The 23,649-nt window shown below is 39.5% G+C and overlaps 1 protein-coding gene across 4 annotated transcripts in view; it reads left to right on the top strand.

The window, feature by feature from the left end:
• Positions 1-857: 857 nt before the first annotated feature.
• Positions 858-23,649, top strand: part of rsu1 (Ras suppressor protein 1) — a 176,804-nt gene continuing 154,012 nt past the window's right edge. The window contains exons 1-3 of one of the 4 annotated variants that reach the window (XM_072253786.1): positions 858-1,007; positions 1,244-1,355; positions 15,969-16,019. In XM_072253786.1, the coding sequence (XP_072109887.1) occupies positions 1,247-1,355; positions 15,969-16,019 (160 nt within the window). In that variant the 5' untranslated portion in view covers positions 858-1,007; positions 1,244-1,246. Of the gene's footprint in view, positions 1,008-1,069; positions 1,092-1,137; positions 1,143-1,221; positions 1,356-15,968; positions 16,020-23,649 lie in introns of those variants that run through there. The other 3 variants (XM_072253783.1, XM_072253784.1, XM_072253785.1) reach the window with 3 other exon arrangements.

The following is a 23,649-nucleotide window of genomic DNA, read 5'->3' as shown; positions in this document are numbered from 1 at the left end:
ACTGACTCCACAACCTACAAGACTCAATTTCAAGGTCCCTACAACTCACATTCTCAGTATTATAGATTCATTTGTACCATTTGCCTTTTTTACGCATTGGTTGTTGGTCAAGTTTTGTTTATGTAGATCTTTTCCGAAAATTCTATTGCATTCATTTATTTTCCCGTAAACACCTACAAGAAAATTAATCTCCAAGTAGTGTATGATAACATATACATATATTAATAAATCTACTTTGACTTCTCCCACTTTATCACTTGACGCAAATCATGTTGTAACCTTAAAGCACAAACTTAGAAGTAAGTTGAAACACGAGATACCTAAAACATTTTGAAATCTTATTTTAATGCCTAAGTTTATTTTAAGACTTATCATATGCATCACTGTTCTTTTTTTAAACCGGTTCCAAAGTGTTTAACTGATTAGTCAGGAAGAGAACTGACTAAGGCATTACTGTAAAAAGTTATTTAGAGCCCAAACATTGATAAATTTATATATGTAAAAGGATCTACTGCTTTAAATATGGTACGAAGATCATTTCTAGCTTACCCAGGAAAAGAACTCCCGTTAAAATGTTACAGCCTCTTCCAACCGGTGGTGACAAACGCAAATTCCCCGCCTCTCCCGATTGGATGGAATAGTCGATACTGATTGGATAATGAAACTGATTGACATTTATTGCGCTTCCCTTCTAGCCTCTGAGTGGATAAAATGCTTGATTGGATGATTGGATGGTAGCGATGATTGACAATCTAGCTGCGAGTGACTGTCTGGCTTCCTGTGTAGTGATAGGATAATAACATTGATTGACATATATCTGAGGCGTTGCTTGCGGTAAGAGGTTGGTGCTCTTGTGGCTCGAGGGTTTTTGGAGATAATATCCTTTTAAAGCAAAAGCTTTCATGAAAGCAGGAATTCTTCGCCTATGACTTCCGGTTGGGTGTGATCCCTGTTTCTGGCGGCGTTGTTGGGTGTTTCAAGTAGCAAATACAAGTTATAATTAACGGGTATTTTATTTTGTTTTTTTAACTTTAGACTGGTAATATTTCTGACGACAGCACAGACCTAAACGAAATGAGTTATTTTCATTTGTGAGTTTGTTAAATGCACAGCCGGAAGCCTGATGCAACAAGCATTTTTAAGTAGTTTGTTGCAACTTTTGGATACTTTGGTTTATAATTTGGCTTCTACATGTAATAAACGTGTTGTATTATTTCATAGTATTTGTTTTATTTTGCTGCAGAAAATGTCGAAATCACTGAAAAAAATAGTGGAAGAATGCAAGGAAAAGAACCAGACAGACCTGGATTTGTGTGACAGGGGAATCTCTAATATGTTGGATATTTCAGGACTGTGTAAGTACAGTATTTTTCAGCTTTCTCTTTTTTTCTTTGTGTTTGTTTCACACATTACTGCTTAAGTTTGCCACTGTTGAAAAAAGCTTGGAGTTAAAGTTATGCTTGTTAGCTACTCCTTGTTCACTGCTTGAACTCATGATCTTAAACTGAGAGAATCCTGGGTATGCAATTGCCTTGGCACTGCCTATTTTCGGATGGTATAACAGACCATCCTAAGGTGTGGCTGTGGTGTCTTCACATATGTGGTGCTCATGTGTATACACTACAATGACAAGCAACCAACTATGTGTTTGCACTTCATAAGGCTGCATCACTGAAACCTGGCCGCAGTTGTGGCAATGTTTGGGCTGGTGAGGGACATGTTGATCAGTGCTGTTAAAATGACCATGGCAGCTGGGCTTCTTTCAAGTGGAAACTGCGGCCATTTGCAACATCTTGCAACTTGTCACACATTTGACAGTTGTTGGCCCTCCCTTTTAAAAGGGGTCCAGAGACCATTGAGTGGAATGCACGAGATCTTGTGAGAGTTATGAGTCCCCCTGGTGATTTTGCACCCATTGCTTTTTGGAGAATAGATGTCAACTTTGCCTGGAGCTGCAATGGAATTGAATGTTCTTTCTCTTCCCTCAGTTGTGTGACTACAGACAATAATAGAAATCATGGCTGCAGCATATATCTTTCTCTGCCATCTATTTCAGCTACTGTGGCACACCAGTGGATGGTGGTTAGCAAAGATTTAATTAATGCTGTCATTGGAAACACCATGCCCCTGGCTTTGGCCTTTGAAGCAGACATGCATTTCTTGGAAGTGTTATGTGGTGGTCTACTGTATGCAGCCCAACTTGTTCTTCATGACGACAAGTTCATCACCAGCAAGCAGACGAGATTGTGAGAAGATAATCAAAATTGCAACTTACTCTCAGTCTTCCTTTGGTCATGATATGCTTTCCTGATCTGAAGCGCTTCATTCCTCATTCAGTTTCCTCTGCCTTTTACCAACAGTATATCAGAATTAATTTTTTAAATCTTACACAGGATGAGGGGTAGCTAACATTTACTGCCCATCCTTTATTTAAAAAAAACACATACAACCGGGTGGTGCTGACGTAAAATGCTGGAGTCCTTCTGCTGTCACTAGTTCTTCAGTGTTATCTGAAAGCAAAAGTCCTTCTGCTGTCACTAGTTCTTCAGTGTTATCTGAAAGCAAAAGGGAACAGATGCTTCCTGACTTGCTGAGAATCGCCAGCATTTCTTTTACTTTTGCATCTATGCCTCTGGCTGGAAATTCTAGGATCAAGACCTAACCATGATGAAGAAACGGCGATACATGTCTGAGTCAGAGTAGAGGGCATTCAATGGTACTGCCACACACTTGCTGCTCTTGGTGGTCAGAGTCCACAAGACTGTCAGAGTGGCAGTGGAAAGCATCTGTGACTTCAGAGCCAATGGATGAACATACAGTATGGTGGATCCAGGACCAATCAAGCATGTTTGATTGTGCTGATGACATGAGTCATGGATCATAGAGTCATACTGTATGCAAACAGACCTTTTGACCCAACATGTATGATTTTGGTGATATGAATACTCATCCAGATATTAAATGCCTTTACCACCATCCACGAGATGCCAGACAAAGATTGATCCAACCCTGGCTCCCAAGCTGACAGACTCACGGCTGTCCCTCCCGGGCCACACTTCAGGAGGAGTGGCTTGACAAAAACCAGTGAAAGCTGTGAAGAGAAAGACACTTGCCATCTGAAACATCAACAACAGCCACCATCCCAGGAGGTGCACCCTGGATTCAATCACCCTCTGTGGGGGGGGGGGGGGGTGGAATGCCTTCCAAGATCTCTTCTGCGCCTACCTCTCACCTTAAATCGATGCAGCCTGGATTTGGATGTCTCTGCTGTGGGGGGGGGAGGGGAAATTACCATTAACTTGGCCCCTCATAATTTTATAGAGTTCAATCTGGCTGTTTCTGCTCCCCTGGGCAAAAACACATCCAGTCTTGTCCAGTGACGTGGGGAATTGCAATCATTCAGGCAAGTGGAGAATATTGCATCACACTCCTGACATGTGAGGTTGCAAGGTGCACCAGTTGCCTCTGTTGACTCAGCCTGTGGCCTACTGTCATCTTGATTGGTTAAGGGAGGCAATAGTGCTGGAATGGATAACTTATTCAAAGGTATATTTAATGTCAGAGAAATGTATACAATATGCATTCTGAAATGCTTTTTCTTCACAATCATCCACAAAAACAGAGGAGTGCCCCAAAGAATGAATGACAATTAAATATTAGAACTTCAAAGTCTCCCCCACCCAGCTCCCCTCCCTCCCAAGCGTAAGCGGCAGCAAGCAACAATTTCCCCTCCCCCGCCCCCGGCCAAAAAAAACCACACTGCGCCAGCAGAAGTCAAAAGCACAGGCTCTCTGTGGTATGTCAACTACCAGGTGAATGCGTAGTCTTTGGTGTACTACCGAATAAGGGAAAAAAAGATGTCTCTGTTTCACAGTGAGAAGGGAGGCATAACAAACAACTCGCTGGTTTATGATGCTAAAAGTCCATTGCGTTGCTTTTTCTGATTTCCGTGCCTAAAGATCTCAGGTCTCTGAGCACATAGCCAAAGATCTTCCAGCTCCCACAACACACTGGTCTGTCGGGACACCGACCTTCGATCCGCCCATCTCCAGAGCCCTGAGGTCCTAGGCATCCAAAGGCGAGCTGAGCTCTTGGGTCGCACCCTTGGCATATCGGATAACAGCCAGTCATGAAACCTCGAGAGAGAGGGTCCCATTCCCACAAGGAACCGAGGTCAGCGTGTAACTCCAGGTCAGAGTCTTCAAAAGAATGCTGAAAGGGAAATAGAGATATTAAAGATGGAACTAGAGCTGTTTCCGAAGATGCAAGCAAATGAGTCGCCGTTTCGTGCCATCTTGACTAAGCTCTGCTCTCTTGCTTGTGGTGCAATTGTGTCGACAGTCAATTAGGAGTTTTTTGAAATGTTTCTTTCAGTAGGTCCCCTCCTCCTCTCAGAATCCCCGTCGTCATCTCAGGCCTCTCGTGCCCCCCCCCCCGAGACATTAAGAGAATTTACCTTCTGCGTAGTAATTGAGAATATAGTTGATCTTCTTGCAACAATGTTTGGACGCTGTTTTAAGGTCACGTTCATGGAGGGAAAGGGGATTAGGCAGTGAGTGGGTCAGCAGCTGTCATTTTCTGTTGTGGAATGAGAGTTGTCCTCATCCAGATGGTCTCTCACCCAGATAATTTACGTAATGTCTGGTTTGCGAATACTGCTGAGATCTCTTGCTTTTCCCTCTGACAACATCGTTTTCAAAGCATATTGACCTAGTGAAGAATCCCATTAGAGTTGACCTTCTCTATGACCTTCATATCTTACCAAAGGGTTGCATCTTTTCTAACTGTGACATTGATGTCGCCCAAGTGGATCCATTCATCTCCTTCAACACTGATATTTTTTTCTCCAAGGTCAGTAGAAGTCCTCCTTGACCTTTGTGGTTTCCAGCATTGAAATGTATGCCTTTAGTACCATCATTCCAAATAAACTGATTCCTAAGCTCCAGAACCTGGGCCTTAGCACTCAGATCTGCAGCTGGATCTTCAGCTTCCTCACAGACAGGACCCAGGCTGTAAAAATAGGGGACAAGCTCTCCTCTACAATCACTCTGAGCACCGGTGCCCCACAAGGCTGTGTACTCAGCCCCTTGCTATACTCACTGTACACCCATGATTGTGTAGCCAAGTTTCCATCAAACTCAATATATAAGTTTGCTGATGACACAACAATTGTAGGCTGTATCTCGGGTAATGATGAGTTTGAGTACAGAGAGGAAATTAAGAACCGGGTGGGATGCTGCAAAGGCAATAATCTATCCCTCAACGTCAGCAAGACAAAGGAACTGGTTGTTGACTTCAGAAGGAGTAGCGGACCGCACTACACCATTTACATCAGTGGTGCGCAAGTGGAACAGGTCAAAAGCTTTAAGTTCCTCGGGGTCAATATCACAAATGACCTGACTTGGTCCAACCAAGCAGAGTCCACTGCCAAGAAGGCCCACCAGTGCATTTACTTCCTGAGAAAGCTAAAGAAATTTGGCCTGTCCCCTAAAACCCTCACTAATTTTTATAGATGCACCGTGGAAAGCATTCTTCTAGGGTGCATCACAACCTGGTATGGAAGTTGTCCTGTCCAAGACCGAAAGAAGCTGCAGAAGATCATGAACACAGCCCAGCACATCACACAAACCAATCTTCTGTCCTTGGACTCACTTTACACCGTATGCTGTTGGAGCAGTGCTGCCAGGATAATCAAGGACACGGCCCACCCAGCCAACGCACTTTTCGTCCCTCTTCCCTCCAGGAGAAGGCTCAGGAGCTTGACTCGTACAGCCAGATTTGGGAACACCTTTCCAACTGTGATAAGACTGCTGAACAGATCCTGACCCGGATCTGGACCGTACCCTCCAAATATCTCGTCCTGCCTCTCGGTTTTTTTTGCACTACCTTACTTTCCATTTTCTATTTATGATTTATAATTTAAATTTTTAGTATTTACCATCGATTTGTACTCCAGGGAGCGGGAAGCGCAGAATCAAATATCGCTGTGTTGATTGTACATTCTAGTATTAATTGTTTGGCGACAATAAAGTATGAAGTAAAAGTATAAAGTGTGCACTCGTGACTATGTGGCTGGTCTGACACTGACAAGACATTCACTTTCTCCAGGGCATCTCTCCTATATAGCACCACTGCAGGCACCGTCTTCAGATAAAGTTTTGCAGCCTTCCTTGTGTGTTCTTCATTCACCGTTTTCCCCACTAAAACTTGCTTCATTGCCAGTGCACATTACTCCTGGAATGCACGTCCACTTTTAGAAGGACAGGGTAATTTTAAGCGATAGAGCTGTGCATTTACTATGTTGGCCCTGTGACAACATCACTGTTGCTTACTGGAGAGTGAATTCGTGGAAATGAGCAATAAAGCCTGGCAAGTTGTGTGGATTACCCTTGTTGGTCAACAGCTCCTCGTGCCCGGAGGGAAGGGCGGGCTTGGAATGTAACCTCCATAAATTGTGATCCATGACTTTATTTTTATTTGCTTCAATTTTTATCACATTTCCCTTATTTGCTTTGTCCATTCCATTACAGCTTTATTTAATCTGTGATGAATTAGTGGCAAGTTCTGTCCAGTTGGTAGTAGTAAGTCCAATGTGACCTTGTAATGTTGAGGGTATTCTGTAGTCATTAACAATTAAATGTTTATTATTAGATTTAAAGGATGTGTATATATTGAGCTTGGTTGCTGACTTATCTTGGGTAAATAATAAAGAAGTAGTGTTCTGTAATGAACACAGCAAATGATGTTACTGGTCAGCAAGTCAAACGCAGAAGAAATTGAGTCAATGTTTTGGGTCAAGGACCTTCTGTCAGAATCAGAAAAGTGAGAAAAGAGGCATTTGTAGTTACAATCTGCAGGAGAGAACCGAGGGAATGTCTGTAATAGATTGCAAACCAAAGCTATCAAACTGTCCTAGTTCCTCTATTGTGAGGGTCCTTGACCTGTTGAGCATTGCCAGCATTCTGCCTTTGTTGTAGAAATGGCAGTTGTTGCCTGAGATAGTAGACACGGTGTCAGGGTGCACAGCATGGTATCGTCTGCAGCTGAGGAGGGAGATAACATGGCTGAGCAGAATTTAGAATGCTCCCCAGAATATACTGAGTGTGGGGAAACGAATGTGCTAAAGCAGAGTTTTCCAATCTATTTTTGTGCCTTGGACCCCCTACCCCAGGTTGGCAACCCTGTGCTTAAAGTTTAGTTAAAAGACACTGGAACTTGGCCAAGGTCTTGTGCCAGATATGTTTGCCTTGCAGTCAGTCTTTGCTCTGTGGCTCAACCTAAGCATTTTGGGGCTGAGGTACCGTTGTATCTGATCTGTACTCCAGCCCTCTAGCGAAGTATCCCTGGAAGAGATGTGCTTTTTTTTTTTAAAATACTTCCCACCTTGATCAGATTTGCAAAGTAATTGCTTTTCAATCACTCCCAGGTCATCAGTTTATTTCCCTTTTGCTAATTCAGTCTTACTCCTTGCACACTTAGTATGACGATTCCTATAGCCATCACATTGAGGTTTAATTTTCTTTAATTGCATAGGCTATCTATCTATTTAATTCAATACAGCATAGGTATTGCAGCCCTATTCCTCACAGGTGACAGCATGCAAACTATTAAAGGACATTAACAAAGCAATTTGTTTTTTGTTTTGTGTTTTCTTTTGCTCCAGGTAATGTACTGCCATGAATTAAAGTATTTCAATTAATATTAAAAGAGAAACAAGTCCTGGCATTTAGATTGAATTACTGAATTCCAATCTCCCCCACCCCCCCCAAGGAAGTACAATCTTTTCATAGCAATTAAAATGATGATTCTTGTGCATTGGTCCGATATATGAGCGAAATCAACATAATGAATTCAACCTTAAGTTAATGAAATTATAAGAAGCACAGGTGGAGTAAACAGCTGGTATCTTCACAGATTTGAAATGCCCATTATAGAGGGCATTCATTTAAGTGGTGATGGGGAGAACTTCAAAAGAGCAAGATAGATACTTTGTTGATCCCAAAGGAAGTTACAGTGTCACAGTAGCATTACAAGTGCAGATATATACAAATATTAGAAAAGAGGGAAGAATAAAAATCAGTTACAGGTGTCCCCCACTTTTCAAACGATTGCTTTATGAAACCTCACTGTTACGAAAGACCTACATTAGTACCCTGCTTTCGCTTTCAGAAGATAAAAGGCAGCGCGTGCCCCGAGCAGCTGCTCTCCCCCGGATTCGGAACAGCATTGCTTTAACATGTGCCTGTGAGCAGCCGTCAGCAAGATAAGTTCTGAGATATTGGAAAAGCCTCTAAGAGCTTGTAAGGCTGTTACACTTAGCATAAAACTAGACATAATTAAGCGTTTTGATCGTGGTGAACGAAGTAAGGACAACATGAGTTTGGCTTGTGGAAGTTGACGAAGTTGATGTTGAAGAGGTTTTGGCATCCCATGACCAAGAACTGATAGATGAAGAGCTGATGCAATTGGAAAAGGAAAGGCGTGAGATTTTCGCTGCAATTATAAAGTACGACTTTAATTTTGAAAGGGTACGTAGGTTTAGGGAATATTTGCAGGATGGTTTGAGTGCTTACAAAGAACTGTATGATAGAAAAATGCGCGAGGCTCAGCAGTCAAGCAAGCCTTCCACGTCAGCCCCAGCAGACGACGAACCTCGACCTACGACACCGAGGCAGGCAGTCATAGGAGAAGATGAGCTGCCTGCTCTAATGGAAATAGGCGATAAGATGACACCCCAGTGTCCCACCATCCCAACCCCCAGGCCACTGACAGATACCGATTCGTGGAGAATACAGCTGTAGCTGGGAGGCGCACAGCACATCTTTAAGAAAAAAGCCAAGGTAAACAAGCTAATTAATTAGGCTCTGCCCGACACGTAAATGTTGGCCCAGATCAGAGGCGATGCAGTCGGCACTGATCTGGGCGGACAGTTATGTGTCGGGTGGCACCTAATTAATTAGCATGTTTATTTCGGCTTTTTTCTTAAAGATGTGCTGTGTGCCTCCTGGCTACCGCTGGAGCCCTGCATGCTTCGCAGCAATGTATCAGTCAGCGGCCTGGATGGTAGGGGCCACTGCACCACCCAACCTGCGACGACTCAGTCTAACACACCATCATCAGTGTGCTCTGCGCTGTCTTCCCGATTCCCATAAGTGATACTACACTGTACATACATTATTTCTACTTTATATAGGCTGTGTATTTTTACGTGTTATTTGGTATGGTTTGGCAGCTTCATAGCTTAAAGGTTACTGAAGAGAGTTTTTTTGCCAACAGCGCTTGCGTGAGATTTTCTGCCGGGAGTGCTTGCGTGACATTTTCGCTACGGAGAATAGTGCCGGTAATGATTGTGGAAAAGTATTTCTACTTTATATAGGCTGTGTATTTATCATATTATTCTTGCTTTTACTATATGTTACTGTTATTTTAGGTTTTAGGTTTTGTGTTATTTGGCATGATTTGGTAGGTTATTTTTGGGTCTGCGAACGCTCACAAAATTTTCCCATATAAATGGTAATTGCTTCTTCGCTTTACGACATTTCGGCTTACAAACCATTTCATAGGAACGCTCTACCTTTGGATGGCGGGGGGAACCTCTACCTTAAAAATAAGATGTACAAGATTTATAAGTCAAAGATTAAAGATCATTTCCCTGGCTATAGGTTCTAGGGCCTGATGTCCGAGGGTAAGAATGACCTCGTATAGTGCTCTTTGGAGCATTGTAGTGGTCTTTGAGATGTGTGGGGCAAATTTTTTACAGTGGTGTGTGCTTGGAATGCACTGCCGGGGAGGCAGATCCAAATAGAAATACAGTCAATTCAAGTTAATTGGGACACATCAGCACCAGTACATTTTGGCCCAATTAGCCGAAGTTTCATGGGAATAGTTAAAAAGGTATATATTTAAAAAAAACAGCTACTATTGTTTAACTGAGTAACAAATTATGTATTTAAATGAATCACAGTACAAATTAGAACACTACATATGTTACTGAAGTACTATAAAACTATATTATTTCCTAATAGTTGTCGAGAGGAATTCACCCAGTGTATACTACCAAATTGTTTGGATTGACTGTATGTGAACAAGAATCAACAGATACCTAGTACAGATAATGAACTGCTTTCACACAATGCTTTCAATGATTGCATCCTCAATCTTTTTTTGTAACTTATTTTTTTATTAAAGTTCATTATCAAACAAACATTTCCATAAGATGTATTTCAAATATTGTACATATATATCATATAGTCATATTTGCCACGAATCTCCACGTAATATTTATCTGAGGTATACGCTTATAGAAAAGAGAGGAAAGAAAGAACAAGCAAAAGGAGAAAACTATGTACAAGAAGGGAGTGATTCTTTTCTTTTACAACATATTCATTGATTTGTGAGAATAAAATCAGGCCTATGAGGTGTTAGGTAGTTAAACCATTTTTCCCAGTATGAATCAAATTGTTTCAACTTACGATTATGGGATGTTGTTATCTTCTCTATTTTGTAAATGTCCATTGTAATTTCCATCCATGTGTTTAAAGTTGGGCTCTTTTTACCAGCCACCAGCAGTATATTCATTAAATATTTATATCTTTTCAACCATTCTTGAGGTATACAGGTTTCCCCCGCCATCCGAAGGTAGAACATTCCTATGAAACGGTTCGTAAGTCGGAATGTCGTAAAGTGAAGAAGCAATTACCATTTATTTATATGGGAAAAATTTGTGAGCGTTCGCAGACCCAAAAATAACCTACCAAATCATGCCAAATAGCACATAAAACCTAAAATAACAGCAACATATATAGTAAAAGTAGGAATGATATGATAAATACACAACCTATATAAAGTAGAAATACTTCTCTACAATCATTGCCTGCACTGTTCTCCATAGCGAAAATCTCACGCAAGTGCTCTCGGCAAAAACACTCTCTCCAGTAACCTTTAAGCTGTGAAGCTGCCAAATCATACCAAATAACGCATAAAAATACACAGCCTATATAAAGTAGAAATAATGTATGTTCAGTGTAGTATCACTTACCGGAATTGGAAAGACAGCACCGAGCACATTGATGATGGTGTGTTTGGCTGAGTCGTTGGAGGTTGGGGTGGTGCAGTGGCCCCCACCCTCCTGGCCGCCGACCGATACATTGCCGCGAAGCATGCAGGGGTACAGCAGTGTCCGGGGTGCACCCAGCACATCTTTAAGAAAAAAGCGGAAATAAATAAGCTAATTGATTAGGTGCCACCCAGCACATAAATGTCGGCCCAGATCAGAGGTGACACAACTCCCGGCTACCGCTGCATTCCCTGCGAATCGGTATCTGTCCGCGGCCCGGGGGTTGGGGTGGTGGAACGTCGTCTGTTTCCATCAGGGCAGGCAGGACATCTTCTATGTCTGCCTGCCTCGATGTCGAAGGTCGAAGTTCGTCATCTGCTATGGCTGATGTGGAAGGCTTGAAAAACGACAGTATGCTTGACTGCTAGCCTCATGCATTTTTCTATCATACAGTTCTTTGTAAGCACTCAAACCATCTCACAAATATGCTCTAAACTGACGTACCCTTTCAAAATTAAAATTGTACTTTGTCATTGCAGCGAAAATCTCACGTTCAGTTCCTGGACGACTTCACTTTCAGTCCATTCGCTACTGCATTCAGTTTGGATTTTTATCCCTTCCTCTTACAATTACATCAGCTCTTCATCTATCAGTTCTTGGTCATGGGATGCCAAAACTTCTGCAACATCATCTTCGTCAACTTCCACAAGCCAAACTCACTTTGTCCTTACTTCGTTCACCACGATTGAAATACTTTAATTATGTCTAGTTTTACACTAAGTGTAACACACTTACGAGCTCTTTTAGGCTTTTCCGATACCTTAGAACTCATCTTGTTAACGGCTGCTCACAGACATGTGTTTAAGCAATGCCGGTGAGAATGCAATTCCAAATTCGGGGGAGAAGCGGCTGCTCGGGGCATGTGCTGCTTTTTTTCGTAACAGTGAAATCACCTTCTGTTAGCGTAAACAGGTAACTAATGTATGTCTTTAGTAACAGTGAGGTTTCGTAAAGCGAATGTTTGAAAAGTGGGGGACACCTGTATACCCAAAGGATATGGTCTTACTTTCTTTGGGTATTTCACATTTAATGATGTCTTGTAGGGCATTTAGTATCCCACTCCAATAGTTTTCGATAACAGGGCATTCCCAGAAAATATGATAATGGTGTGCATTTTGATTTCCACAATTTCTCCAGCAAAAGGGGGGTTACTATCATAATGGGATTTCTGAGAGGGTGTAATAAAATATCTTATCAAGTTTTTCCACCCGAACTCCCTCCATTTCTGTGAACTGGTACACTTCCATTGATATCTCCATATTATTGTCCAGTCTTCCTCAGATATAATTATCCCTCCTCCTTTTCTCATTTTGTTTTAATGTATGAAGTCGAATGTGTTTTAAGATTTAACAAACCCTTATACACACTTGAAATGACTCTACTACCGTTATCTGAATTATATGCTTTTCTAAATAGTTCTATCAAACATGTACTTGCCTTGGTTACATTTTTAATCATCCTGTTAACATACTGTTGCATCTGTAAATATCGATAAAAGTCTTGTTTTTCTAATAAGTGTTTCTCTTTGAGCATTTCAAAACTGAACAGTGTTCCTTCTTTCATTATATTGCAAAGAACTGTTATTCCTTCAGCTGTCCAGTCCTTAAATCTAGCATCCAGTTTATTTGGTGTAAAATCCGAGTCATATGCACACCATTTAAGAATTGCAATATCTCCCTCTAATTTATATTCTTCTATAATAGTTTTCCGTATTTTAAGAGTTCCTTTGACCCATGGGTTATCAATAGTATTTATGTACCTTTGTAGGTTGTTATCAGCCAAAGTTGCCTGTATGGGGATGGGAAGTATCCCCTCCTCAATGTTTTTTCCATTGAGCGTCGTATCATAGGTTGCGCCAACATATCATAGTTCTCAACTGTGCTGCAAAATAGTAATCTCTAAGAGAAGGTAGGCCCCATCCCTCCCCCCGCCCCCATTTCCTTGGCTAATTGCAAAGTTTTGAGACGAACTCTAGCCCTTTTACCTTGCCCCATATATCTTGATAACATTTTGTTCCATTTATTGAATTGATTTTGATTAATCTCTATCGGTAGGGTCTGAAAGAGATATAATAGTCTGGGCGGTATATTCATTTTAATGGATGCAATCCTTGAACTGAGACTGAAAAAAGGAACTGGGTTCTATCTTGTTATATCTTCCTTAATTTTTTTATATATAGGCTGATAATTGCATTCTGATAATTTTGCCAAATCTTTTGGCATAATGGTGCCCAAATATTTGACAGACTCTGTTTGCCATGCCCGGGGATATCTACTTTCAATTCCTCTTGGTGGGCTATAGTTATATGAAAGTAATTGGGTTTTATCTATGTTGATCTTGTATCCTCATAATTGACCATATTGTTCAAAGGATTGCATCAATTTAGGTAAAGAGTCTGTTGGTTGTCCTAGATAGATCAAAATGTCATCCGAGTAACAGGCCAATTTATGCTCTGTCCCTTTAATAGTAATTCCCCTGATATCTTCATTTTGTCTGATGTGTTGAGCTAATGGTTCCAGATATAATGCGAAGAGTAGCAGTGACCATGCACAACCCTGTCTCGTGCCCCTTTCTAGGGTAAAACTATTTGATAAATATCCATTGATTCTAATCTTTGCAGTAGGGTTGTCATATAGTGCCTGTATAGTTTTAATAATTGTGTCATGGAAACCAAATCTATGTAAAACTCTGTAAAGAAAATTCCAATTAACTGACTGAAATGCTTTTTCAGCGTCCATGCTTATCACTATTGCTTTGATTTTTATTTTTTTGTATATGATCCATAATGTGAAGTGTCAATCTTTATTTTCATTGTCACATTCAAGATTATTGTTGATGCCTTCAGATTCTTCATAGTTCCCAACTTGCTGAAGTAGTAAAATTATTTTATTTTCCCTTCTGGCATCTCCAAGCCTGAATGCTTGAAACTGCAGTTCTGAGCAAAGCTGTTTTGAATTGTCTTGCCGGATATTTCTATCCAAATATCAGTGACAAATATTGCCGCTTTTTGAAGAAGAAGAAGAAGAAACGTCACCCCAGTCTACACTAAAGCATACCCTGCCTAATAGGGGTCAAAATAATGATAGTGTTGCTTGCTGCACTGTTTGCAACAGTGACCTTTCTATTGCCCATGGTGGGTTAAGACTGTAAAAGATGTGTTGAGGTAAGTTTAACAGGTGTCATTCGTTCATTAGCATAGCTAACGTTATTTAAACTAGCTGGCCAGTTGCTAAGGAGCTACTCTATTGCAGACATCCCACCTCTCCCGCAAATTGATAGTGCTACCTCCCTGAAATGAGCTTTTGCAGGGTGGGATGTCTGAATTAGTTTTTGTTTTTTAAAAGTCGTCCCGAGTAAGCAGCTATCCCAATTAACTGATGGTCCAATTAACTGGAATCCACTGTATTTCTTAATTTTAGGGCAAGATGATGCCCGTGACCAATGGCAACATCTTGCAGACAGCCTAGGAAACTGCTGGATACTCTTCTAAATATCCTTGTACTTATTATTATTATTATTATTATTATTATTATTCTGAACTGTGATTGATTGCAGTCTGTAATTTCCCCTGTATAAATGTAGTTTTGGGCTGACTGAACGGTCTGGCACTTATCCTATCTTGTGGAGGATGTGGCTTGGAATGCCACTACAGCCGTCACTGGGGGTTCACATTGCATTGATTGCTAATGGTGGAATATGAACCCTTGGTCGGCTTCATTATTCTGCTCAGATAAAAACATCGAACAAGATTAAAATTGACAAGGATGAGAGCTGAAAATGAATCGGTGTTCAGTGCCATCTGCTTGCGTTTGACTGGTCTCCCTCTTGCTACTGATAGAAGGTGCAGGAGTTTTGGGTCCCATGCTGTAAGGTTTGATTGCCCTGTGGCTTGTGGCTGTGGACTCACTTTAGGCCGTGGTTTGATGCTTAGTGTTCCCCACGCTGAACGTGCTATACTATTTGCGCTATTCGATCCAGGTGCTTCAGCGTGGCCTGCAGCCATCGAGACAGCGCTGAACTGACTGAATTGGTTGCTCCTGTGCCATCACCTCAGCAGCTTCTGGATGTGGACTCACTTTTGGGGACTCTGCGGTTTGATGTTTAATGCTCTGTGTGTTATTTCTTCACTTTTTGTTTATTTGATTTGTTTTTTTCACATTTGTGGCAATTGCGAGCGGCTATAGGATTGACTATGGCTCAAAACTACTGTGCTGTGACAATAGCTTTTTGCTACTGTCTGGTAAAGAAATCTATTGAAACTAGAGGAAAGGAATTTTAACAGAGGCAAAGGTCTCACTCTAAGTAAGACCTGGAATTTGATTGTAACCAATGTGGGAGAGTGGAAATCTGATTGGATGAGGACTAACCAGCCAGGAGGGACGAACTACAGGAGTACAAATACCACAGGATTAGTCACGTCCAGCCATCGTCCTTGATGACAATGGCAGAGTTATAATTGATACCTGTATCTGGTTGGAAGCCCAAGAAGAGTTTATTCGTTATATCACCGGGAAAGGTTTTTTTTGGTGTACTTTGAACTTATAATAATTTTTTTAAATATGTAAATTATGTATTGCAATGTGCTGCTGCAAAACAACAAATTTCACGCTATACATATGATTCTTTACTTGAGGATGACGCTTATTAACCAGAATCCATTGTATTCAAGAGGTACTTCATTATGCAGAGAATGGAGGGTTATCGTACATTTGCAGAGAGAAGGGAGTAGAGTAATTGGATTATTAGCTTAATTAATTCATTCCAGCATCATAGACTGAGGGGCCTGTTTGACACTGTACTATAATGTTCTATGTTAACTTGTATTACATCTTTTCTTTTTGTTTTATTGCAGTTACTCTTTCCAACATAACCCAATTGGTGCTGAGTCATAACAAGTTAACAAGTAAGTAAGCTTAACCGCTAATTTGACTTGTTTGCTGCTATGTTTTTCTCAATAGATGGACAGCTAGTATTTCAAGTGGGAATGTCAAGGTATAGATAGGTCACATCCTTTAAAGTCCTAAGGGAGGCAATGCACAGTAAAGCTGTGAACAGATTTCTCCCTGACGTGGTGATGAGGCCCCCAACCATTCCCCAACCATTTAACAAGAATCCAGACAAGCATGAGAAAGGCGTAGAAGACTGTGGATGTAATGTGGGTATATACCTTTGGTACAGATGGGTGCAATCGTGATCCAAATGCCTCTGTGCTGTGGAATGCAGACTCATTGTATATTTTGGAAAATAATTAAGGTAGTGGGAATTAAGGAATTTTTAAAAAAATACTGTTTTATTGAAAACTTATTTTTAAAGTACTGTTTTAGAAGGCTGTTGTGATCTGAGTTTGGATTTGAAACTTGACATTTAGTCTAGGTACATAGAGGTCAGCTCTGATTGAACCAGAGCTTAATAAGAGTTGTCAGCATCTAAGAAACGTTCTCCCCATTTTCTGATTCTCTCCTCCCAACTCACCTTGCCTCAAACGAAGGGCTAAACCTCAATACAGACAGAAAGGACCATGTATTGTCCACCTTGTGCTGTAAGTTTTCAATGCTGCTTATAGATAGTAACATCAGGGTTGCGATGGGACAAAATTTAAGAAGTGGAATGCAATCATGCTAGAGTGGATTCTTAACTTGAGATTAGATTTGCAGTGCAGTACTGTGCTTAAATAAGCAAAGAACTGAAGTGAGAAAGAAGTGGGTTAGTGATCGAAGTAAAATTATCAAAGTACATTTGTTACCATCTACAACCCTGTGATTCATGTGGGCATTCACAGTAAATACACAAAACAGTAGAATCAGTGGAAGACCGCACCCAACAGGATGAACAAACAACTGATGTGCAAAAGACAACAAAACTACAAATATAAAAAGAAAGGGAAAAAAGTAATAATAAATGAATAAGCAATAAATATCGACAATATAAAATGAAGAGTCCTTGAAACTGAGTCCATAGGTTGTGGGAACAGTTCAGTGTTGGGGCAAGTGAAGTTATCCCGTCTGGTTCAAGACCCTGATGGATGAGGATCATAACTGTTCCTGAACCTTGTGGTGTGAGTCCTGAGGCTCCTGTACCTCCTTACGAATGGTAACTGCAAGAAGAGAGCATTCCTGGATGCTTGTATTGAGTATTGAGCTGTAGTAAAAGAAGTGCATCCTGATGTATGCTTCTTCGCTGTCCAGATATTGCAGGGTTAAGTGAAGGACCAATGAAATGGCATCCGCTGTTGACCTGTTACTGTAGGCAAATTGGAGTGGATCCAAGTTGCATTTTGGGCAAGAGTTGATGTGTTTCATCACCAACCTCTCAAAGCATTTCTTCACAGTGGACGTAAGTGGTACTGGACAGTAATCATTGTCCACATTCTTTTTGGGTACCGGTATAATTAAAGCCTGCTTGAAGCACGAGGATAACTCAGAGTGCCGAAGCAAGAGGTTAAAGATCTCAGTGAACACTCCAGCTAGTTGATCAACACAGGTCTATAGTACTCAGCCAGGTATCCCATATGCGTTGGATGCTCTCCGTGGGTTCACTCTCCAGAAGGATGCTCTCACATCGGCCTCGGAGATTAAAGTCTTAGGGGGATGTGGGAGTTTATGAAGATGCCTCCATATTTTGATGGTCAAAGCAAGCATAAAAAGTATTAAGCTCATACGGTAGTGAAATCCTGTTGTCACCTATGTCGCTTGGTTTCACTTTTTAAGAGGTGATAGCATTTAAGCCCTGACACAGCTGATGAGCATCCTGCAGTGATTCAAGCTTGGTTCCAAATTGCCATTTTGCACATGTTGGTCTTTCTGGAGATCATACCCAGACCTCTTGTATTTTACTTGGTCGCCAGACCTGAATGTCACTGAGCTGGCCTCAGCAGGTTTGGATCTCATCCAGGGCTTCTGGTTGAGGAAGGATCTGAATGATTTTGTGGGGACACACTCATCTCTGACTGTTTTTATAAAGTCCATGACAATCGTGGTGTATTTGTTCAGATTTTCTGAGTCCTTTTACATGGACCGGTCCACTGACTCAAAGTAATTCCATAGCCGCTTCTCTGCATCTCGTGACCACCTCTTTGTTGTCATCATCCCAGAACCTTGCTCTTCATCCTCTACCTGAACGAAGGTAGGAGGAGACAACTGAGTGATCATATTTCTTGAAATGCTGTCTAGGCATGGAAAGGTAGGCAGTCCTAAATGTAGTATAGCAGGGGTTCAATGTGTTGGGACCACTAGTGCTACCTGAAACAGCTAATGATAAAGTTCTGACTATTCTACTTACCAGGAGAGTTATCCTCCGTACAGACAAAGGTCAGATGGGGGTAACAATGAGTCTGAGCACCACAAGGAATTTATCATGGAACAAAGACCCCCACCTTTTGCTTTGTATGACAATCGACCAGATTATTTATTTAAAATTAGAGTGGTGAACTTCCATTATGTCTGGTCTCTCCATGGTAGAGGAGATCACTGTGAGCAATGAATGCTCTACCCTCGTATATTGCTTAGCCCTAAGGATATCTTTCTTTCTTTTTCAATCTTTTTATTAAGTTTCAAGATTAATAAACATAACAATAATAGTAATGATACATAGAGATCGGGATTACAATGATACATAGAGATCGGGGTTACAATAATAACAGTTAACATGTGCAAGCACAGATTTCAAATATAGTTTAACCTCTCAATCTCATAGTAACTGACTATGAAAAAGATATTTTATAATGAGAGAAAAAAAGAAACCCCCTAAACTTAAAAAAAAAAACAAGTAAACTTAAAAAAAAATGAAGCTTGGGCTGTCATATTACATAGGCTAAAATTATTATTTGTTGTTAACTCTCCTCCTCTATACATGAACAAAAAATTACTACACAGGATTTAGAAAGGGTCAACTTACATCATATGGAAATATTGAATAAATGGCCTCCAAGTTTCATCAAATTTAACCGAAGGATCCATAGTACCACTCCTTATTTTTTCCAAGTTTAGGCATGCTATTGTTTGAGAAAACCATTGAAATGTAGTGGGGGATTAGAATCTTTCCATTTAAATAAAATGGATCTTCTGGCTGTTAATGTAACAAGTGCAATTGGACGATAAGCTGACAAGGATAAATGACTAGGGTCTATCACTGGTAGTCCAAAAATTGTAGTAATAGGTTGAGGTTAAAAATCAATACGCAGAACTACTGAAATAATATCAAAAATATCTTTCCAATATTTTTCTTGAAGAGGACAAGACCAGAACATGTGTCAAGGAAGCTACCTCAGAATTACATCTATCACAAACAGGATTTATGTGGCAATAGAAACGAGCTAACTTACCCTTGAACATAAGAGCCCTATGAACCACCTTAAATTGTATCAAGGCGTGCCTGGCACACATTGAGGAAGTATTGACTAATTGAAGAATTTTCTCCCACTTCTCTGTAGATAAAGGTATTTGAAGTTCCCTTTCCCACTCATTCTCAATTTTATCAGATGTACCTAGATGTATTTTCGTAATCAGATCATAAATAATTGCTATTAGACTCTTCTCATAGGGGTTTAAACCTAAAATTTTTTTCTGTGACTTCAATTTGATGCGATATCAGAAAGGTAGATAACGTAGTGTTCAAAAAGTGTCTAATCTGTATATATCTGAAAAAGTGTGATCTAGGCAAATTATATTTATTAGACAACTGTTCAAAAGACATAAAACAATCATCCATGAATAAATCACGAGAACATGTTATTCCCTTTGTTTTCCATAGAAGAAAAGCTTGATCAATTCTAGATGGTTGAAAGAAAAAAATTAGATATAATGTAACTTGACAGGATAAATTTGTTCAATCCAAAGACTTTACAAAATTGAAACCAAATTTGTATTGTATATTTAATTATTGGATTTATCATTTATTTATTCAATTTAGTAAGCGCAGCTCCTAGAATAGAAGGAAAGGAAAGGTATGTCGCATCCGGAGTTTCTCCAGTTTGCAGACGATTTCCCTCCATGCGCCTCTGACGTAGTGGGGAACCGCATACGAGGCAAGTTACAGCAGTGGTTTGCCATTGCCTTCTGCCGGGTGAGTTTCCAAAGAGGTCGCTGGCTGGATTCGAACTCGGGACCTTTTGTCCTGAAGTCCGGCACTGATGCCACTATGCCACCAGCCGGATCTCCTAGAATAGAAGTCAGTGAAAATCCCTGTACAGACTCCTGCTTGAGGTTTATCCATCGTGGACATTGAGTTTCATCCAATTCCTGTGTCCAAAACGTTAAATATCGAATGTTAATTGCCCAGTAGTAAAATCTAAGATTCGACAAAGCCAAACCACCTTTTTTTGATTTCTGTAAATATTTCTTACTTAACCTGGGATTTCTATTCTGCCATATATATGAAGAAATTTTAGAATCAATAATATCAAAAAAAGATTTAGGGATAAAAATTGATACCGCCTGAAATAGATATAGAAATTTAGGTAAAATAATCATCTTAATGGTATTAATTTGACCAATCAAAGATAAGGACATTGGGGACCATTTATTAAACAGTTGTTTAACATGATCAATTAAGGGTAAAAAATTAACTTTAAATAGATCCTTATACTACTTAGAAATTTTTAACACCCAAGTAAGTAAAATAATCAGTAACTAATCTAAATGGTGATTGTCTATAAATTGGAACTTGCGTATTTAATGGGAAAAGCACATTCTTATTAAGATTCAGTTTATAACCAGAAGAACTACTAAACTGAGCAAATAGTGTTATTACTGCAGGAATGGATTTCTCTGGGTTAGAGATATATAGTAACAGGTCATCTGCATATAGTGATACTTTATGCGTCCCATTCCCACGAATAATGCCAAATATATTAGGTGAATCACGAACAGCGATTGCCAAGGGCTCCGGGGCAATATCAAAAAGTAAAGGGCTTAAAGGATAGCCCTGTCTAGTACCTTGAGAAAGCCTAAAAAAACGGGGTCTGTAATTATTGGTGAATACAGCTGCCAGAGGTGTACGATGTATCAATTGAATCCAGGATATAAATTTTGAGCTGAAATTAAATTTATCAAGTATATCAAATAAATATTCCCATTCAAGTCTGTCAAATGCCTCCTCAGTGTCAAGTGAAATAACACATTCTGTAGTTTTAACTGAAGTAGTATATAAAATGTTCATTAGCCTCCTAACATTAAAATGTGTAATCATTTTTAATAAATCCTGTCTGATCTTCAGAGACAATTTGTGGTAGTACCTTCTCTATTCTAATTGCTAATATTTTGGAAAAGATTTTAGAATCCACATTCAACAAAGATATAGTCTATATGATGCACATTTAGTGGGATCTTTATCTTTTTTAGGAATTAATGAGATAGATGCTTCATAAAAGGATTGTGGTAATTTACCTACAGATAAGGCATCTTTTAAAAATTCTACATAACCAGGGAGAAAGTACGTCTGAAAAAGATTTATAAAATTCAACTGTATACCCATCCGGGCCAGGTGCTGTACCAGAATTCATGGAAACAATTGCTTTCTTTATTTCCTCTTCAGTAATGGGTGCAGCTAATGTTAAACATTCATCAGCTGGTAATTTCGGAATATTTAGTTTCCTTAAAAATTCATGCATTATGGTAGGATCATCAGGAAATTCTGATTAATATAAATTGGTATAAATTTTTGAAAATATTAATTTCGTCATGGTCAACTGTCAAATTACCATCCCGTCTACAAACTGTATTAACCTGACGTTTCGCCAAAGCAGCTTTCAATTGATTAACCGGTAATTTACCTGATTTATCACCATGTATGTAAAATTGACTCTTAGATTTAAGTAATTGATTTTCAATGGGGGCGGGGCTGTTAATAACAAACTATGTTGCATCTGAAGTTCAACTCTCTCTTTATAAAGCTCCAAATTAGGAGCAATAGAATATTTTTTAATTTCTTTAATCTTATTAGCCAATGTATGTATTTCACTATTAATACGTTTTTTTCCACTCCAGCAGAGTACGAAATAACTTGCCCACGAATATATACTTTAAAGGTATCCCATAATATCCCTCAGGAAATTTCTTCCTTTGAGTTAGATGAAAAGAAAAATGCAATCTGTTCTTTAATAAAATTATCAAAATTTAAATTCTGAAGCAAAATAGAATTGAACCGCCATTGTCTAGTACTAAAAATTGCATCCCTAAATTTAATTGATAATTTCAAAGGTGCATGGTCGGAAATGGTGATTGTATCATACTCACAGGTAGTGGCAAATGAAACTAATCGAGAATCAATAAAAAAGTAATCGATTCTAGAGTAATTATGATATACATGAGAAAAGAAAGAAAACTCTTTATCATTAGGGTGTAGAAACCTCCAAGTGTCCAAAATTCCTGAGTCAACTAAAAAGGAATTAATCAAAATAGCAGATTTGTTTGGAAGTGCCTGATTGGACGCAGACCTATCCATCATAGGATTCAGACAACAATTAAACTCACCGCCCATTATTAACATATATTTATTTAAATTGGGAAGAGATACAAATAAATGCTTAGAGAATTCAGGATAATCAATATTTGGTGCATAAACATCAACCAAAACTACTTTTTGGTTATTAAGTATACCAGTAATTATGGGTCTGAGATTATATCATAATGAACAAATGAGATTGAAGAATCTATAAAAATGGAAACACATTTCACTTTGGTCGATGAGTTTGAATGAAACTGATGCTCTTTCCAATACCTATAAAAATCGGTGATTATCCTCCTTCCTCACACGAGTCTCCTGTGCAAAAATAATCTGAGCATTCAATCTATGGAAAAACTTTTAAACTCTTCTTCCGTTTTATTGGATGATTCAAACCATTTGTGTTCCATGAAACAAAGTTAATAATAATACCCATTTTCCTTAAACCATATGGTAAGTCAAGGGTTAACCAAATTGCACAGGAAACTCACGAATCAGGAAGAGGAACAGAAGTTTAAAGAGGAACCGGAAGTTATGACAATGCAGACATTTTTGTAGTTTCAAGTCAACCCAAGTGGGGGAAAAAATACTAAAGTAAAAGTAACCTTCCCCTTGCCCCCACAAAGCCTTGAAACCTGGCCAATAGGCAACCAGTAAACTATCTAAGAACCACCCAATCCCCATCTCGCTTGACAGGAAGTCTCCAGTTCTAAAAAGTAAAATAAAAACCACCCATAGTCTAAACATTGCCAAAGGAATGCCAAACACAGTTAGAGGGAAAAAAAAACAGCCCTTTACAGACCATTTTAAAAGACCTGGTCTTAAGAAATAAAACAGAGTACAATCTTAATAATATTTCAAGAAAAATCAAATAATCACCAAGTCAGAGTCTTAATAATTTTCTAAAATAGACATTTAAAAATAAAAGAAAAATAAAATAATCAAGGAAAAGAAAAGGGATATTAACATAGAGCAGACATAAACGAAAACAAAGTGCCAGAAGACTCAGCCCAAGGCCAAAGCTCTACAAACGTAAAATGTCCGAATCTGTAAGCTGGTTATTAACTAATAAAGCAGGTGTGTACAAACTTAAA

The sequence above is a fragment of the Mobula birostris genome, chromosome 3 (genome assembly GCF_030028105.1).
Source record: "Mobula birostris isolate sMobBir1 chromosome 3, sMobBir1.hap1, whole genome shotgun sequence".
Lineage (NCBI taxonomy): Eukaryota > Metazoa > Chordata > Chondrichthyes > Myliobatiformes > Myliobatidae > Mobula > Mobula birostris.
Note: the sequence above shows the minus strand (reverse complement) of the source record. Positions and strands in the feature narration are given on the sequence as shown.